Below are 17,759 nucleotides of genomic sequence, written 5' to 3'. Positions count from 1 at the left end.
ACAGATAGTAGCTCAAACTTGATCATGTTATGATCACTGTTTCCCAGGGGACCCAACACCGCCATCTCTCACACTATGCCCTGCATGCCACCAAGGACCAGATCCAAAATGGCTCCCCCTCTTGTCAGGTCCTGGACCAGTTGCTCCAAGAAGCAAGGCAGAAAAGGAGATGGTGAAAGCTAGAAAGATGTTTGGGTGCATAGGGAGAGGAATGGCCAATAAGAAAAAGGAGGTAATGATGTCCTTTGAATTATGACTCTGGTAAGACCTTATTTAGAATATTGTGTACAATTCTGGAGTCCACATCTTCAAAAAAATAAATAACAGGATGGAGTCGGTCCAGAGGGTGGCTACCAAAATGGTCAGTGGTCTTTGTCATAAAGCATACAGGCTCAGACTTAAATATCTCAATATGAACACTTTGGAAGAAAGGTGGGAGAGGGGAGATATGTTACAGATATTTAAAAACCTATATGGCATAAGCGCACAGGAGGCAAGTCTCTTTCAATTAAAAGGAAGCTCTGGAATGAGGAGGCACTAGATGAAAGTGAAATTAGAAAAGGTACAGAGAAGGACGACAAAAATGATAAAAGGGATGGGACCACTCCCCTATGAGGAAAGGCTAAAGTGGCTAGGGCTCTTCAGCTTGGAGAAGAAACAGCTGAGGGAAGATATGATAGAGGTCTATAAAATAATGAGTGGAGTAGAATGGATAGACCTGAATTACATTCTGCTCTTTCCAAAAATACTAGGACTTGGGTGCACGCAATGAATCTACTAAGTAGTAAACTTAAAACTAATTGGAGAAAATATTTCTTCACTCAACATGTAATTAAACTCTGGACTTTGATGCCAGAGAATGTAGTAAAAGCAGTTAACTTAGCAAGGTTAAAAAAGGGTTTGCAAATCTTCCTAAAAGAAAAGTCCATAAGCCATTATTAAGATGGACTTGGGGAAAATCCACTGCTTATTTCTAGGATAAGCAGCATAAAATATATTGTACTGTTTTGGGATCTTGCCAGGTACTTGTAACCTGGATTGGCCACTGTTGGAAACAGAGTACTGGGCTTGATGGATCTTTGCTCTGTCCCAGTATGGCAATACTTATGTACTTATGAAAAGTTAAATGGGATAGACTCAGAAATAACCTTCACAGAAAAGAGTGGTGAATTTGTGAAATGAACTCCCAGTAGAGGTGGTGGTGATGAAAACTGTATCTGGCTTCAAGAAAGCTTGGGACAAGTACTTAGGCATGGAGAGGCAGACTGGATATACCATATGGTGTTTATCTGCCTTCATTTTTCTGTATTTCTATGTTTCTGTGACTAATTACCAGATGATTCCTGCCATTGTTACTTGGTCCTCCTGGTGCAAGAAGAGGGCAAAGGCTCTTTCAGTTTCCCTCTCCTATTTCCCTCTTGCTTTAGGGTCACTTCCTTGAGATGCATAAATTATTGGCAATAAGTAGGGGGCATTCAAGAAAGAGGAGATCTAGAACATTGTTGCTCTACAAAGTTTTACACACAGGCAGACCTAGAAGCCAATTCCTCCAGGATTATGTTGAGGGAACAGAATCAGGTATCCCCTCCAAATCTGGGAAGGAGTGCTGACTGCCCAACCAACTTGCCAGGATAACAGCAGAAATGGGGAACTTAGGATCCTGGGAGAGGGCTAAGGGGTGTTCAGAACCTTAGGGGTAATAAATTAGAGACTCTGCAAAAATAATTATTTGTTTTCTTTATTTTTAATCTCTCTTCACAGGAACTAGTGTGCAGTGGACAAGGAGCTCTAGCCTCTGAATTGGAAACCTGCAGGTCCAATATAGATCCACAGTAGGTGAGGCTTCATTGTCTGGCAAGATGGACCCTCCTGGAAGCAAGGTCTACCTTTCAGTAGTTGGCCAAATGGAACAAATAGTAGTATGGCCAGAAACAAGCCAGAAAGCCACACTGGTTGGACAGAAGTAGCAGCAAAGTGGCAGGACTGCAAGTTCCAGTTCAGGTAATGGTTTGCAGAAAGTGAATCCCTTGACCATCCAGCAGGAAAAAAACAGTTCCCAGGTGAATCCATTACAGTAAATGATGCCAAGGAGCTCTTATCACCAGATGCCACAGTACCCTGTCAGGGAAGTTACAGCTTCAGAGGATTACAGCAAAGTTTTGAGAACTTCCACCCCCACCCCACACACATGCACACAGATGGTAGATGAGGCAAACTCATCCTTGATTTGGTGACTTGTGCCCAATGTAAAGGACGTTATCTCTGGTTAAGTCCAAGGAAGGTTGGGGGACTATGAGTATTTTAGGTTAGGCACCTTCAATCCTGTCAGGGAGTTGGACTGTGAGGGTTTGTATTCTTGAATCAGCTTCCATCTAGTTCAGTCATGTAAGCTTTTGACTTCCTTGATGAACATCGCCAGGAGCCTATCTGCCTACGTGGTAGGACACACTCATGGATTCCCCTTTTGCCCCAGGAGTTGGGACACAGTGATGCCTCTATCTGACAGTTTGAGTCAGCCACAAGTTTGGGCTCTCATTTCTCTACTAGATAGGACTTAAGAAGTATGTTACTATAACAATGCACTCGAGAAAGAAGTTAAGGTGCTCCTTACAGAGTCCAGAAGTAACCTAAGGGTTAGAACAGCAGGCTGTGAACCAAGGAAGCCAAGGTTTAAATACCACCATTGCTCCTTGTAATCTTGGACAAATCACTTAACTCTATATTGTCTTAAGCACAGGGTACAATGGCAAAAGCAGAACTTTTGTATGCTCCTGGATCCTTCAGTAATGTTTCCTTCCGTTTCCTTCTGCAGTTTCCCGCCAAATGGTGCTTAGTTTTGTCATTCCTGGTTCTTGGACAAGATTGAGCTTTCTTTTTGTTCTAGCAAGATGGAGGCAATGGTCTTCCTCAGGGAGGAGTTCAGAGCTCTCCCTTTTTGAACAGCTGACTCTGTAGGGGTGAGTCAGAACTGGATTGTACTTGACCACACACAGGCTTTGCACATGCGGGGTCCACTGGTTTGGCCGAGTATGTGGCAAGAGGAATGTCACTAATTATTTTAATCAGTGGAGTTCTTTAGTCTCTGAAAGGTAGTAATGCACTCTCATTGGAGGAAAGGACTTAAGGTCCTCACCCCCAGTTAACCAGACCTTCCTCTCCCACATATATCCTAAGCTTAGCCTCTCCATTGGTCTTGAATGAAGTACCTTAAGCCGAGGTTCACAGGTGGGTCATGTAATCACTGTCCTCTAGAGCTGGGATCCCCCTTCCGTGTAGTAGGGGGCCTTCCTATGATGTCTCCTGTGAGGAGGAAGAGGAATTCTAGGATGCATATATCCCCTAATTCTATAAAATTAGCGCCTAAATGTAAGTGCCATTTGTGTGCTAAGATTATAGAATACTACCCCTTCTTTATTTTTTTTTTTTTTTTGCTTATAACTACATAGTATGTATAAGTTCTTTCCTATTCTAATTGAAGTTCTTTTTCTTATTTTTTAAAATTTTGTTATAAACTGCCTTCAACTTTTGTTAGCAAAGCCAGTATATCAAATTCTAGAATAAGGAAACACATGTGAATGTAAAATTCACAAGCTTAATTGCTAAGTGTGCGCTCAGTAGTATTCTGTAATGTGAGCATCCAATTAAATCCAATCTACCTTATATCCCGCTACATCCCAGTACTTTGGTCCAGAGTGGCTTGCAAAAAGAATAGAGGAAGAAAAATACATCACCATCAATTTGAATAAATTCCATCTGAGAGAGAATTATACAATTATAATGCCAGATACTTCATCAAGATAGTTTTAAAGGAGTGCCAGAACTATAAGAGGACTAAGATTTTATCAGATCATTTAAATAGGCTGATCCCAGGCAATATAGAATTTTAAATACATGGCAAATGCAATGGCATGTACACAGGGGGAGGCGCATGGGTGAGGCCCGGGTGTGTCAAATATTTGCCCGTGTATGTTATAGAATACTGTCATTTATGCATTTAAAGTGTTACATTGAATGCTATTGACATGATGTAAGTAGGCATGCCTAAATATTAGTGTGTACACGCTGACTTACACTAGTAATCTTTACTGGTATGGGTGTTCAGATTCCATTATAGAATTCTTGCTCAGCATACTGCATTTTGGCAACTAAAGTTTGGAGCACTTTACACAATTGACCCCATAGTAATTTAGGTCCAAAAGCTAGGTTACAGCATTAGCTTCCTTCCAGTGCAGGACCAATTTTGCAGTATGACCTCCAACATCTACGGCAAGACTTGCTTTTGCATTCCCATTTTGGAGCCAAAGTTGCTACTACCCCTTGAGCCAGGCCTGCCCATTAGGATCACCATTCCTCAGCCCAATATATCACTTGCAGCTTAATAATTTTCTCCTCAATAAACAAACTATCAATCCAAGAGGAATGTTCTAGGAATCTCTCTAAACAGCCCACACTTTTCTACAGTTCTCTTGACAGATTCCAAGCTGGCAAATTTGATTAGATAAATACACAGGTTTAGCTAAAGCCACAGTTAAGTCTCGTACTCTAAATAATTCTAAATATGTAGTTTTATCCATCTCTACATCAACTGTTTTATTGACCTTAATTGATCAGAAACAGGAAACTAGGCCCAGAGTATATACAGTGCAGTGAGGTGGTAGGGGGAATCTCCTGGGCTTCCCTTAGCTTAAGATTCCAAAGATCAAGTTTCAAGTATACTACACTGCCCTCCCTCAAATCAGGGACTCCTCCAAATTGTGTGTGTGGGAGGGGGGGGGGAGGAGGTACCCTGTCCAGTTTCTCCTAGCTTCAACCTCCTTAGGTGGACTTGGATCAACAAACAAAATCAAAGACCCAAATCACTATAAAGAAGCAGTGATCGCACCAAGATATTGGATCCATCTTAGTGCTGTAAATTTCTTAAGATTCATATACCGAATGCAAGCAAAACCAAGGTCTAAAGGATGACTCACTGTGTGAGCAGGAGCTGAAATCTGCATGAAATACCAAAGTCTGACATGGCAATAAAAATTCAGTGGATTTCCCCTCGAGTACATTCTCTATCTCCATACAAATTAACATCTCCAACATGAGAAGATAAGGGGACAAGGTCACAAGGAAGTAACCAACCAATCCCAGAGAATAGATTTATTTCTTTCAGCTCTCTTCCAAGGAGAGCAGTAGCTTTCCCAAGGTAATTGTTTATGGGCTTTTTCTCTAGGAGTTTGAACAAACCGTTTTTAAACCCAGAAATACTACAATCTTTCACCACATCTTCTGATAACAAATTCCACCACTTGGTGAGTAAAACAGTCTCTCCAGTTTGTTGATATCTGCCACCAGTTAGTTTCATGGTGTGTTCACAGTCCTGGTAATAACTGTTCATTTAGCTATTCTAGCCTACTCATGATTTTATAAACCTCTCTATCATATCCCCTTCTCAGTCATCTCATCTCCAAACTTAAGAATTCTTATCTGTTCAGCATCTCCTTTTCCATTTGTGCTATATCTTTTTTGAGAAGGGAAAAGCAGAGCTGAATGTAATACTCAAGTTGCAGTCACACCATGGATCAATCCACAAACATTATAAATGTTTGTTTTATGGCCGGTGACGTGACATCTAGAGCAGGAGCGGAGGCTGCTTGCTTGGCTCCGCCATCTCCCCATCAAATCGGATATATATCTAGTATGATTTTTGCAAGAAACAGGAAAAGAACTCTGCCTTTAAGTTGTGCTAGGTGGCTTGAAGTGATGTACAGATTGAAGAATTCACTTATATTATGGCGTCAAGATTAACCCGTAGAGCACAGGAGAAAACAAGGGGAGCTAAAGCCAAGATGGCTGCTCAATCGGCCCTGCCGAGTCCTTCGGTTTATTCCTAATGGACTAAGGAAATTGTGAAAGAAGTGCGAGCTGTAGTGGAAGTGGCCTTGGATGCTTAGCAACATTGTGTGGGAGTACTGGAAACTGGGGCTCAGAATACGTGCTATGGATCAATTTTACCTCAACCTCCAACAGATGGAAAACAAAGTGGAAGCTAAAGAGGGCAGAGCCCAACACAATAATTTGTGCTTGGTTGGCCTTTCTGCGTCCCTGAAGGATGCAGATCTGGTGAAGACTTTAGATATTTGGCTTCCACAATCTTTTAACTTGATACCTTTTGAAGACCCTTTTAAAATTAAATGGGTCGGATAGGCTTTGGGACTGGTGGTCAGATACATCCTAGGGCGACTGTGTTCAGCATCTAGTGCACAAATGTGCTATTCTGCAAGCCTTGTGTTGCTGGCAATGTTTGGACTATAATAATCAGAAAGTTTTGTGTTTTTAGGATTATACAGCTAAAGTGCATACTCAATGAAAAGCTTACACTCACTATGTACTGAGCTTTATGATTGGAAGATTTCTCATTTTCTCACTTCAGTGAAGACAGCGAAGACTTTTATTCAACAATTCCCAGCCGACAGAGGACCTTCGTTATTATTATTATTATTTATTGCATTTGTACCCCACATTATCCCACCTATTTGCAGGCTCAATGTGGCTTACAGAGTGTTGTTATGACATAGTCATTACAGGATCTTAGATGGTTACTGCTGTATATTTTGAATTTTCCAGCAGTTTTTGTTGGCATAGAATGGTTTGTTATCTGCATTAGTTGGGAATACTTAGCCTAGTATGACAGGACACTTAAATTGGATTCTTACCCGTTTCTTGTATAAGATTGCTTTAACTACATACGGATATAAGGCATACCCCACAGACCCAATATAAACACCAAATGATGAAAGAAAACTTTCGAACAGGGAAAGAAAGTCTTAACCCCTGACACTTGATCCTACCCTAGCAACTTGCCTGGGATGAACCATACCAAGTCTTATTAACTGTACTCCTATACTGTATTTGTTCTCGCCGGAGACCGTAACCACCTCTCCGGAACTATGTAAGCCACTTTCAGCCTACCAATAGGTGGGAAAAGGTGGGATACAAATGTAATAAATAAATAAATATACGGCTTAAAGTACTATTTTTATGATTATTTGGGGTTGGTTACGGTAGGTGGGGGAGGGCAGGGGTGTTCACATGTCAGATCCCATGGAATTTCAGATAGTAAATTTTGGATTAGGGTGGGGGTTGGGAGGGGAAGGGATAAAGGGAAGTTTGGGTCGGTTGGAGGTGGTGAATGGGAAGGAATATAGGGATGGTATGGGAGGATGGGGAGAAAAATGAAAATTTGGGACGACTGGAATTCTTTGTTTATATTTGTTTTTCTTCACTCCTGTATTTGTCATCAATAAAACGGATATAACATAAATGTTTGTTTTATTGTCCCTTTTTGCCAATAATTCCTTACATTATGCTTGCTGTTTTGACCGCTGCCAACACACTACTTCAACGTATTATTCACAAAGAATATAAAATATTTTTCTGCTGTAGAGACTCCCTTTTATGGAACCTAGAACTATATACCTATATGAGGATTAATTTTCCCCCTAAGAGTTCCTTTTCACTTGTCCACATTAAATTTCAACTGCCATTTAGATACCAAACCCAAAGTCTCACAAAATCCTCCTGCGATCTCTCACAACTGGATAATTTACTTTGAATATTTTTATCATCTGTAAATGTGATGTTACTCACTGTCCCCTTTTTCAGATCATTTATAAATATGTTATTTTTAAAAACAGCCCCAGTAGAGATCCCTGGGCACTACACTGACCATTTATTCCTATTCTATTTCATATCTTTTAGCCAGTTACCATGTGTTAGTTGTGTCCAGTTGCAAGCTGATTATGGCAGAGGTTGCATGATAGAATATGTGCTACTCTCTGGACCACTACTACATTTGGCCCCTTTTCTAGTTGTTAGGGGATTGGCAGGATGTTGTATTGTGAGGGGTCGACAGTAACTTGCAGGTTGCTTGCTGCATGAGGCCAAACACACTACTGCTAGATTTTGGAAGGGTACCCCATCCCTTAGCTCACTGGTTTTCCCAGGTACTGGATATAGCAATAATTGAAAAGTTGTCTTATACTCTAAAGGGAAAACTTGATATATATAATAAAGGTGCGGTCAAAGTATTTGAAATTTCAGGAGGCCTGTGCACATTGAGGCTAGCATTTTGACATAATGTAACCCACTGCATAAGTCTAGATGCAAAAGTATGTATCTTCTATGATAAGGTTTCTTCACTTTCTTGATGTAAAATGTTGTACCTACCTCATTAAATGGTTTAAAAAATGCCTTCTGAAAATACACATAAACATATGAATAAGGGCAAGCCTGTCGATATTGCATATTAGTAACTTAAAAAAAAAAAAAGAAACAGATTAGTAAAGCAAAACATCCCTTTGCTAAATGCATATAGGCTCTACAACAATAAGCCATGTTTATCCATATGGCCAGTAGTTTTGTTTTTCAGAATAGCTTCTACCATTTTGTCCAGCACTAATGTCAAACTCACTAGTCTATTTTCCCAGATTTGCTTGGTATTTTGGATCGCGTAGTTCTGGTTTTCTGCATTTTTAATAGAAATCAAACAAAATAAAACATGGAAAAGAAAATAAGATGATACCTTTTTTATTGGACATAACTTAATACATTTCTTGATTAGCTTTCGAAGGTTGCCCTTCTTCGTCAGATCGGAAATAAGCAAATGTGCTAGCTGACAGTGTATATAAGTGAAAACATTCAAGCATTACTATGACAGTCTGACAGGGTGGGAGGATGGGGTGGGTCGGAGGTATGCATGGGGACATCAAAGCATATCATTGATATTCTAACAGGATGGGTGTGGGTAGGTGAGGGGTTAGAATATCAATGATATGCTTTGATGTCCCCATGCATACCTCCGACCCACCCCCATCCTCCCACCCTGTCAGACTGTCATAGTAATGCTTTAATGTTTTCACTTATATACACTGTCAGCTAGCACATTTGCTTATTTCCGATCTGACGAAGAAGGGCAACCATCGAAAGCTAATCAAGAAATGTATTAAGTTATGTCCAATAAAAAAGGTATCATCTTATTTTCTTTTCCATGTTTTATTTTGTTTGATTTCTATTGATAACCTTAAGAGTGGACTAACACGGCTACCACACTCCTCTGCATTTTTAACAAACCAGCATTTCACATTTAAAATGAATGGTGAAACTTTCATCAGTTTGGTCACCAAGTTGTGATGTGCCACAAGGCTCCTCACTTTCTCCAATTCTTTTTAACATTTTTTTTTTCTTAGTTCTGGGAACAGAACTAACGCAATTTACATTTACACAGATGATGTAAAAATTGTTTTCCCTGTCTTGTATCAATTTCTAAGCTTTTTGAGTTTATGAGCTTTACTTTAAATATATTTTAGCTTAGCTAACCAGCCATTCTCTCATACTGAACACTGAAAAAACTTTACTTTGGAAGGGAAGAAAAGCCCTCTACCCCCTAATGGTCCTACTTAATCCCCTCCAGAATTCTGCTCATAGTTTAGGGGTGTGGCCAAAGAAGTAGGTTTTTAAATCTCAGCAAAGAGGGCTCTGAGCGGATGTGGTTAGGGAGAGAGTTCCATAACAAAGAAACTAATATTTTAAAAAAGCAGTTTCTCTGGCGGCAACCCAGCAGGCTTTTGATACAGGAGGAACTGCAGAGATGTCAGGTAGAGGTTGACGCCTGATTCACTTCTACCTCATTTGACCTCAACACAATCTTGTATTTGTTATCAACCGAAATGGCAAACGCCTTTACAGTACTTTGTAAGCCACATTGGGCCTGCAAATAGGTGGGAAAATGTGGGATATAAATGTAACAAATAAATAAATAAAAATCCTCAAAGTCTTATAAGCCACAACCAGAATTTTGAATTTAATTCTATAACTAATAGGAAGCCAATGGCAGTCAAGCGATCATAGTAACCTGTGTAGTGCAGAACACAGATGGCTGGACAAACTGGAGCCGACATTGACTCCAGTCTCCCCAATCAAGTGCAAGAATTTATACCAGCTCTATGGCTGGCGTAAGTGCTTGCATTTATAAGTAAGTGCACGGTTTCCTTCATAGAATAGATTCCAAATAGGCTCCTTTTAAGAACCTAGATATAGGCACCAAAACAACAAATATATCTGCATATGTTACAGTATTAAAGGAAAAAAGAAAGATAAGTAGAAATCAAAGAGCAGAAAGGATGGACTTTTACTTTCTGATTTGCAATATCAGCCAGTTCCACAAAACCTCTCAGCTTAATGTCAAAGTCGTTCATCAGCTTCCACTGATCACCTCCAATTCCTACTCCTGTCTTTTTAATTGTCTCATCTTCCAAAAGCAATTTCAGTCCTTTGGGAAAGCCTAAAAAAAAAAAAAAAAAAAGGTTATTTTACATGTTAAGCTTGATCTCTGTCTAAGCAGAGTATTAGCTCAGTCAAGTACCACCGTCAAGTCACTGGATAGATTAGCTAATGTATTTCACTTTAACCAGGGCACTTTTTTAAAACTGAATTTCTTTTTTTATGGTAATGGCTTTTAATGCAGATTAAAATCTAATATAATAAAACGCACCGTGAACGTTCTAATGAGGACAACGTTCTGAAGTCACTAAAACACTCCCTGAAGGGTTCGTGGCGTTCGTGGTGTGAAACCAGCCAGGCTGCCAGCCGTCTCTGCCCCGCCCTCGTGTCAAACATCATGACGTCGACGGCGCAAAAAAAAAACCAAAAAAAAAACGCAGCGTCAGGGAAGGAGGCGGCGCTCCCGACGTCTCTAGCCTTCCCTTCGCTGTGTTCCGCCTTCTTCTGACGTCAAGGATGACGTCAGAAGAAGGCGGAACACAACGAAGGGAAGGCTAGACGTCGGGAGCGCCGCCTCCTTCCCTGACGCTGCGCTGCTGGAACCGCCGCCACGGAGGTAAATTAAAAAAAAAAAAAAAGGGATGTAGGGGGAAGAGAAGAGGGTGGGCAGTTGAACAATGGGAGCGGGAGAGCAGAGGAGAAACGACAGCAAGGATGCGAAGGGGGGGGGAAGAAGGGGGCGGGACATGCTGGGACATGGGAGACAGAAGAGCATGGATGCGAGGGGGGGTCATGGAAGGGAGAGAGGGGAATTGCTGGAAAAGGATGAATGGAGGGGGCAGGGGACAGAGAAGCATGGATGGACATGGATTGAGATGGCAGGGCTCGGGGTGAGAGGGGAATTGCTGTAAAAAGGATGAATGGAGGGAGCAGGGGACAGAAAAGCATGGATGGGCATGGATTGAGATGGCAGGGCTCAGGGAGAGAGGGCAATTGCTGGAAAATGATGAATGGAGGGGGCAGGGGACAGAGAAGCATGGATGGGCATGGATTGAGATGGGAGGGGGCAGGGGACAGAGAAGCATGGATGGGCATGTATTGAGATGGCAGGGCTCAGGGTGAGAGGGGAATTGATGGAAAAGGATGAATGGAGGGGGCAGGGGACAGAGAAGCATGGATGGGTATGGATTGAGATGGCAGGGCTCAGGGACAGAGGGGAATTGCTGTAAAAAGGATGAATGGAGGGGGCAGGGGACAGAGAAGCATGGATGGGCATGGATTGAGATGGCAGGGCTCAGGGAGAGAGGGCAATTGCTGGAAAATGATGAATGGAGGGGGCAGGGGACAGAGAAGCATGGATGGGCATGGATTGAGATGGCAGGGCTCAGGGAGAGAGGGAAATTGCTGGAAAAGGATGAATGGAGGGGGCAGGGGACAGAGAAGCATGGATGGGTATGGATTGAGATGGCAAGGCTCAGGGTGAGAGGGGAATTGCTGTAAAAAGGATGAATGGAGGGGGCAGGGGACAGAGAAGCATGGATGGGCATGGATTGAGATGGCAGGGCTCAGGGACAGAGGGCAATTGCTGGAAAATGATGAATGGAGGGGCAGGGGACAGAGAAGCATGGATGGGCATGGATTGAGATGGCAGGGCTCAGGGTGAGAGGGGAATTGCTGGAAAAGGATGAATGGAGGGGGCAGGGGACAGAGAAGCATGGATGGGCATGGATTGAGATGGCAGGGCTCAGGGTGAGAGGGGAATTGATGGAAAAGCATGAATGGAGGGGGCAGGGGACAGAGAAGCATGGATGGGCATGGATTGAGATGGCAGGGCTCAGGGAGAGAGGGAAATTGCTGGAAAAGGATGAATGGAGGGGGCAGGGGACAGAGAAGCATGGATGGGCATGGATTGAGATGGCAGGGCTCAGGGTGAGAGGGGAATTGATGGAAAAGGATGAATGGAGGGGGCAGGGGACAGAGAAGCATGGATGGGCATGGATTGAGATGGCAGGGCTCAGGGTGAGAGGGGAATTGCTGTAAAAAGGATGAATGGAGGGGCAGGGGACAGAGAAGCATGGATGGGCATGGATTGAGATGGCAGGGCTCAGGGAGAGAGGGCAATTGCTGGAAAATGATGAATGGAGGGGGCAGGGGACAGAGAAGCATGGATGGGCATGGATTGAGATGGCAGGGCTCAGGGAGAGAGGGGAATTGCTGGAAAAGGATGAATGGAGGGGGCAGGGGACAGATGGGCATGGATTGGGAGGGCAAGGCTCACACTCTCTCTCATATACAATGTCTTTCTGACTCTCACTCTCACACACTCTGTCTCACAATGTATCACATTCACTCTCTATGTGCCACACAGTCACTCACACACTCGCTTGGTCTCATACACTCACTCTCACAGAGAATCTGTGTCTCACACACACTCTCTCTCTCGCACACACACACACTCACACTGTGTCTCACATACACACTTGCACACACTCTCACAAACACACTCACACCCAGACTCACTCTCTCTCTCACACACACACACTCACACTTTCACTCTGACTCTCACACAGTCACTCTCACATACACTCTCCCAAACATACACACTCCGAGGAAAACCTTGCTAGCGCCCGTTTCATTTGTGTCAGAAACGGGCCTTTTTTACTAGTATTTATATAAAAAGGCAACTATTATAACACATTTGAGAAATTATGATCAGAAACAAGTGGGGGGGGGGGGGAATTATGAATAAAGAACCACCTAATTATTCTTAGTTCTGGGTTGGGAGGGGGGTGGCCTGCAGAATCTAGTAAAATGAGCTTTGCCTAGCTGTAGATGTAACATCACCACATAGAACTGTATAGCACTACTATATAGTGTTACAATATATAGTACTACCATGCAGAGTCTGGCTAATTAAAATTTCTTTGCAAGTGCCTTGCACTACAGACTACAGACATGGTGTAAGCTCATAATGGCTTGGCAAGATTTTGCCAAGGTCTGCAGGAAAGTCCCCCGCTAACTTGGCTGATGCAATAGGTGGGCAGTTGTGACAACATCTGCGTACTGTTTATCGAAACAATGATTGCTGACCAAACTGATCCTTCAGAATGACGCAAAAGGAACAGTGTTGTGGTTCTTCAAGTCATAATATCTGAAACAAACAAGACTGTGATAAACCATTGGAGTCGCTTTCACCCAAGAACTGAACATAAGCAGCATCTTGGGAAACAAGAAGTTATCTGCAGAGGTTATCTGAAGATCTACAGATCCGGTGAGCAGATGACAACTAGACTCCCAGATCCGAGCTGCTCGTGCCTCAGAGACCAACCCAGCTCATAAAACTACGGCACTGCCCTGCATCTTCTCCAAGAAGATGCACAAATACCAGACTTAGATTGCTGCACAGCTCCTCAGTCAGCATTCCTACTCTGGCATCTGAGGGAGGACCCACTGGCCAGGATGTAACTGTTCTTATTTTGTAGTGCTAGGCAAGATAGGTGGCCCAAACAATTACTGGGCCTAGGTAGGGTATAAGGTGTGTGTTCTCTTTTGGCTATCTCATAAGTGCTCATTACTTTTTCTTAATTAATTTAGCATTTGTGCATTATTCTCACATTTATATCATTTTACCTGCTGCTCATTAAATAAACAAGCTAATTTTATAATATTTGAGTCTTATGTCCATTAATGGTCAGTATAATTGGGGCTGTGGACTTGGATCCATAGATAAAGGAACATATAATTGTTTTTCTAAATATCAGAGTGCTAATTTATCCTAAGAGTTCACGTTCCTGATTGCACCATACTCGATGTGACCTGCGTTGCCCACACATAGCCATCCCCAGGCCTACCTTAAAACTTGTCCTGACAATGACTGACTTCTAGATGTTGTCAGTGGCTGTCCTGCCTACGTGAAAACAGGAAGTTGCATCAGTGGTCAGCCAAGGGCAGTGTGTGTGAATCACTACTGCAGTGGCACAGCTGGTGACCGCTAAGATTTCCAGATTTCAGTGTCAGGTCAAGTTAGGTAGACCGGGGAGGAAAGGACAGGGGGTGGGGATGGAGGCAGAGATGCTGGATCATGGGCGGGGAGATAAGGACTGTGTGAAATTTGCCTTACGGCAGTCTAAAACTGTTGCACTGCAGTATAAGAAAAAATGTGCCGCTATGCGGCTGCACAGCTTAGAGGGAACACTGGTAGCGGCTCATGAAACAGGACACATAGTGCTACAGCCTGGGTAAACAGCAGCATTTTGTGAGCCTCATAATTTTGATGCTCCAAGAATTTTGTCATTCCCCTTCACCCTCCTTTTCCCATAAAAAGCAGCCCCGAACAAAAGTACCCAGCTGTGTGGCAATGCAACTCCTTCTCCAGACCCAAAGGATCTCCTGGGCAAAGGACTAAAAAAAAAAATCTGTTCGTATCTACCCTTTGCAGAAGGGGCACATAAACTCTACTAGCCTCTAAATAGTCGTCCTGCACTTCTACCTTTTCTTTCTAAAAACAGCATTAAATTGATAAATAATCAAATACAAAGAAAAGTTTCAATTATTTTGGAAAGCAAGTGGTATTTTTACAAATTGGCTCTTTAAGGCCCTACTCAAATTTCAAAAACATTTCATGGATTCACAACACTGTGCAAAGGGACAGAACACTAATTAACCGCAGATTTAAACAGTGATCAGATAAAAGTAGGTCCCCGTATCTATCAATATCACATGTGAAGCTATCACTTGTCCCAGTTCAGTTTATAAATGAACACATTCTTCTGACTTCATATTTTCACAATTTTAACAGTTTAGAAAAAATAAAAAGCAGTGTACAAACCTGTCATGGATGAGATATGAAATAAGTAACATTTCTCCTCAGAAACACACAGCTGGACCAGGGCAACCTTTTTTACATTCCCTTTTAAATAAGCTGGAGGCCATTCAATGTCAAACCCTATCACTGCTTCTTCAGACAAGCTTACTCTGCAATGAAAAGAACACATTCTTTAAAAAAATAAAATAAAATCACAAAGTAATTGGGAGTAAATATCACTAGGAGCAAGAAATTATAACAACAAGCAAGAAGTGAAGAGACTGCAAAGCATACACAAAAAACTAGCTTTACAGTTGCCAGAATGATAGCAAAACGGGTAATGAAATGTTATAAGTCGTAACGGAAGCTGGGTCTTTTGGCTGAAATACAATGATAAAAATAACTAGAAGCTGGGTTTGTCTTGCAGGCTGCAAGTACACTAAGAACTAGATTTCTCATAGACAATCAGCCTTCCAAATTACTTTGGTAAATAGTTTATTAACAATGCTCACTTTAGTGCTGTGCAAAGTCGAGACTACAGCTCTAATGCAGGTACTGCCAAAACATGGCCACATCAGGTCTCTGTTCATCGAATAAATTTATTTTGGTACACCATTTTATTTTATTTTATTTATGCATTCCTTTATCCCACTATTATCCAAAAACAAGTTTCGGTTCAAAGTGGATTGCAATTTATATTTTGGTGGAGTTGCAATGTGGAGAGGGCATCTATAGTTCGTGTGGTTGTTCATAGCGTTTTTGAAGAGATAATCTGAAGTGGAAAAAGTAGTGGTAGCTTTTGTATTCAACTGTAGAGTTTTGGTGATATTCATTCATATAGTTCTTGAAGACGTAGATTTGAAAAGAAGGCGACAATATCTTTGTGATTAGCTGAAGAATTTTTTTGAAGTGGTAAGTTTTCCTTTCTTTTCAGAATTGGAGGAGATTTGTGATGCTTCTTATGGTTTTTGGTATTGAGTTCCACCATTTGAAACCCAGCTAGCTAAATCCTGCTGTATAGATAGTTTTGTAGATGGTGTTTTTGCAAATAGGTAGATGTAGGAGTAGATAGTTTCTGTTTTCTGGGCTGGCATTTCTTGAGGATAGTTTAATCATTTTAAGCATATATTCGGGTACTGTTCTGAATAGTATCTTGAAGATTAGGGTGCTCGCTTTGAAAAATATTCTTGCCTTGACTGGTAGTCAATGTAGTATTTCAAGCAGTGAGGTTGCTCTTTCATATTTCAATTTCTTGAAAATTAGTCTTGCTACCGTGTTTTGGACTGTTTGCAGCGATTTTACTGTTTTTTCCTCGCACCCTATGTATGCTGCATTGCAGTAGTCTAGTTGCGATAGTATTGTTGATTGGACCAATATCCAGAAAGTGATGTCGCATCTTTTCCTTTCTCTATCAGCTATTTAACCTGGACTCTTTGTGCCAGGTCATTCTATTGATCATTGCTCCTGGTTCACCTCTTTATTGGATTGATTTCTTCCAAAGTATACATCTTAGAAACAAAGTCTGGCACTTGTGCATTTGTTTGAAATTACCTAGGAAACGTCAAAACAACACATCCCATATTGTTGGTGAACAAAAACGAGCGTAAAAAACACATGTGCTCTCTTCTGGGAAAAATGTGCATTCTACCTGGATAGTGCTTGCATGTGTGCACTGTTGGGGAAGAGTGCACTTTTCACTCCTGAAAACAACATGGAATGAAACAAAAACTTTCCATCTGCACACCTCTACTGAAAATAGATCAGGTATTTAAGTGCATAACTTGCATACATTTAAAGACTCAGCTTTTATTTTCAATACCAGACCCTTTGTTCCTAAGGCTGCTGGGCCCCATCAAAGTGAACATTAACATTCCCAAGTACAATCATATTAACATAGTAGATGATGGCAGACAAAGACCTGTATAGTCCATCCCGTCCGCCCAACAAATTAAACTCAATCTCCCAAAATACCTGAAACACATTCATTATTTGCACCATCGAAGAATTTCGTGCTCTATAAACCAATAAAATTCCCAACCTCTCCTTCACTACATGCTTCACAACCTCAGGCATGTCTTTAAAAGAAACTCAACACCCTCTCTTCCACCACAATTCTCAGCCCTATGTACTCCTCACCAAACATAGCCCTCTAAGCACATCTGACTCTCACTCATCAGTTCTCCCTCCTGCAACCATGTCTCTGTAATACAGACTATCCCCCAACTATATTCCCACAAAAAAAAAAAAAAAAAAACGGTACTTGATAAATAAAATGTTATAGAAATAAAGAATACAGAAGTATATATTTTTTTAAATGTCTAAAAAGAGCATGGAGGACGTAAGGTACCGCCAAAAAGGCACCAAAACAGAATATCTGAAGAAGGACTTTAAAACTAATCTGATGGCATTTTCATTATATAGGGAAAGGGAATTGGGACTTGATATACCAGCTTTCTGTGGTTTTTGCAACTACATTCAAAGCGGTTTACATATTCAGGTACTTTTTTGTACCAGGGGCAATGGAGGGTTAAGTGACTTGCCCAGAGTCACAAGGAGCTGCAGTGGGAATCGAACTCAGTTCCCCAAGATCAAAGTCCACTGCACTAACCACTAGTACTAAAAAGGTACGTAAAGATATGGTCAGTACAATCTCAAAGGTATAATAGATAAATCAAAAAAGGTGCAACAT

General features: G+C 41.7%; 1 protein-coding gene across 1 annotated transcript in view; it reads right to left on the bottom strand.

The window, feature by feature from the left end:
• The window catches only part of WRN (WRN RecQ like helicase), a 442,993-nt gene that overhangs the window by 389,445 nt on the left and 35,789 nt on the right, over positions 1–17,759 (bottom strand). The window contains 2 exon segments of the mRNA XM_030194495.1: positions 10,179–10,327; positions 15,095–15,240. Of these exon segments, the coding sequence (XP_030050355.1) occupies positions 10,179–10,327; positions 15,095–15,240 (295 nt within the window).

This window comes from Microcaecilia unicolor, chromosome 2, assembly GCF_901765095.1.
Source record: "Microcaecilia unicolor chromosome 2, aMicUni1.1, whole genome shotgun sequence".
Lineage (NCBI taxonomy): Eukaryota > Metazoa > Chordata > Amphibia > Gymnophiona > Siphonopidae > Microcaecilia > Microcaecilia unicolor.
This window is presented reverse-complemented; position numbering and strand designations above follow the sequence as displayed.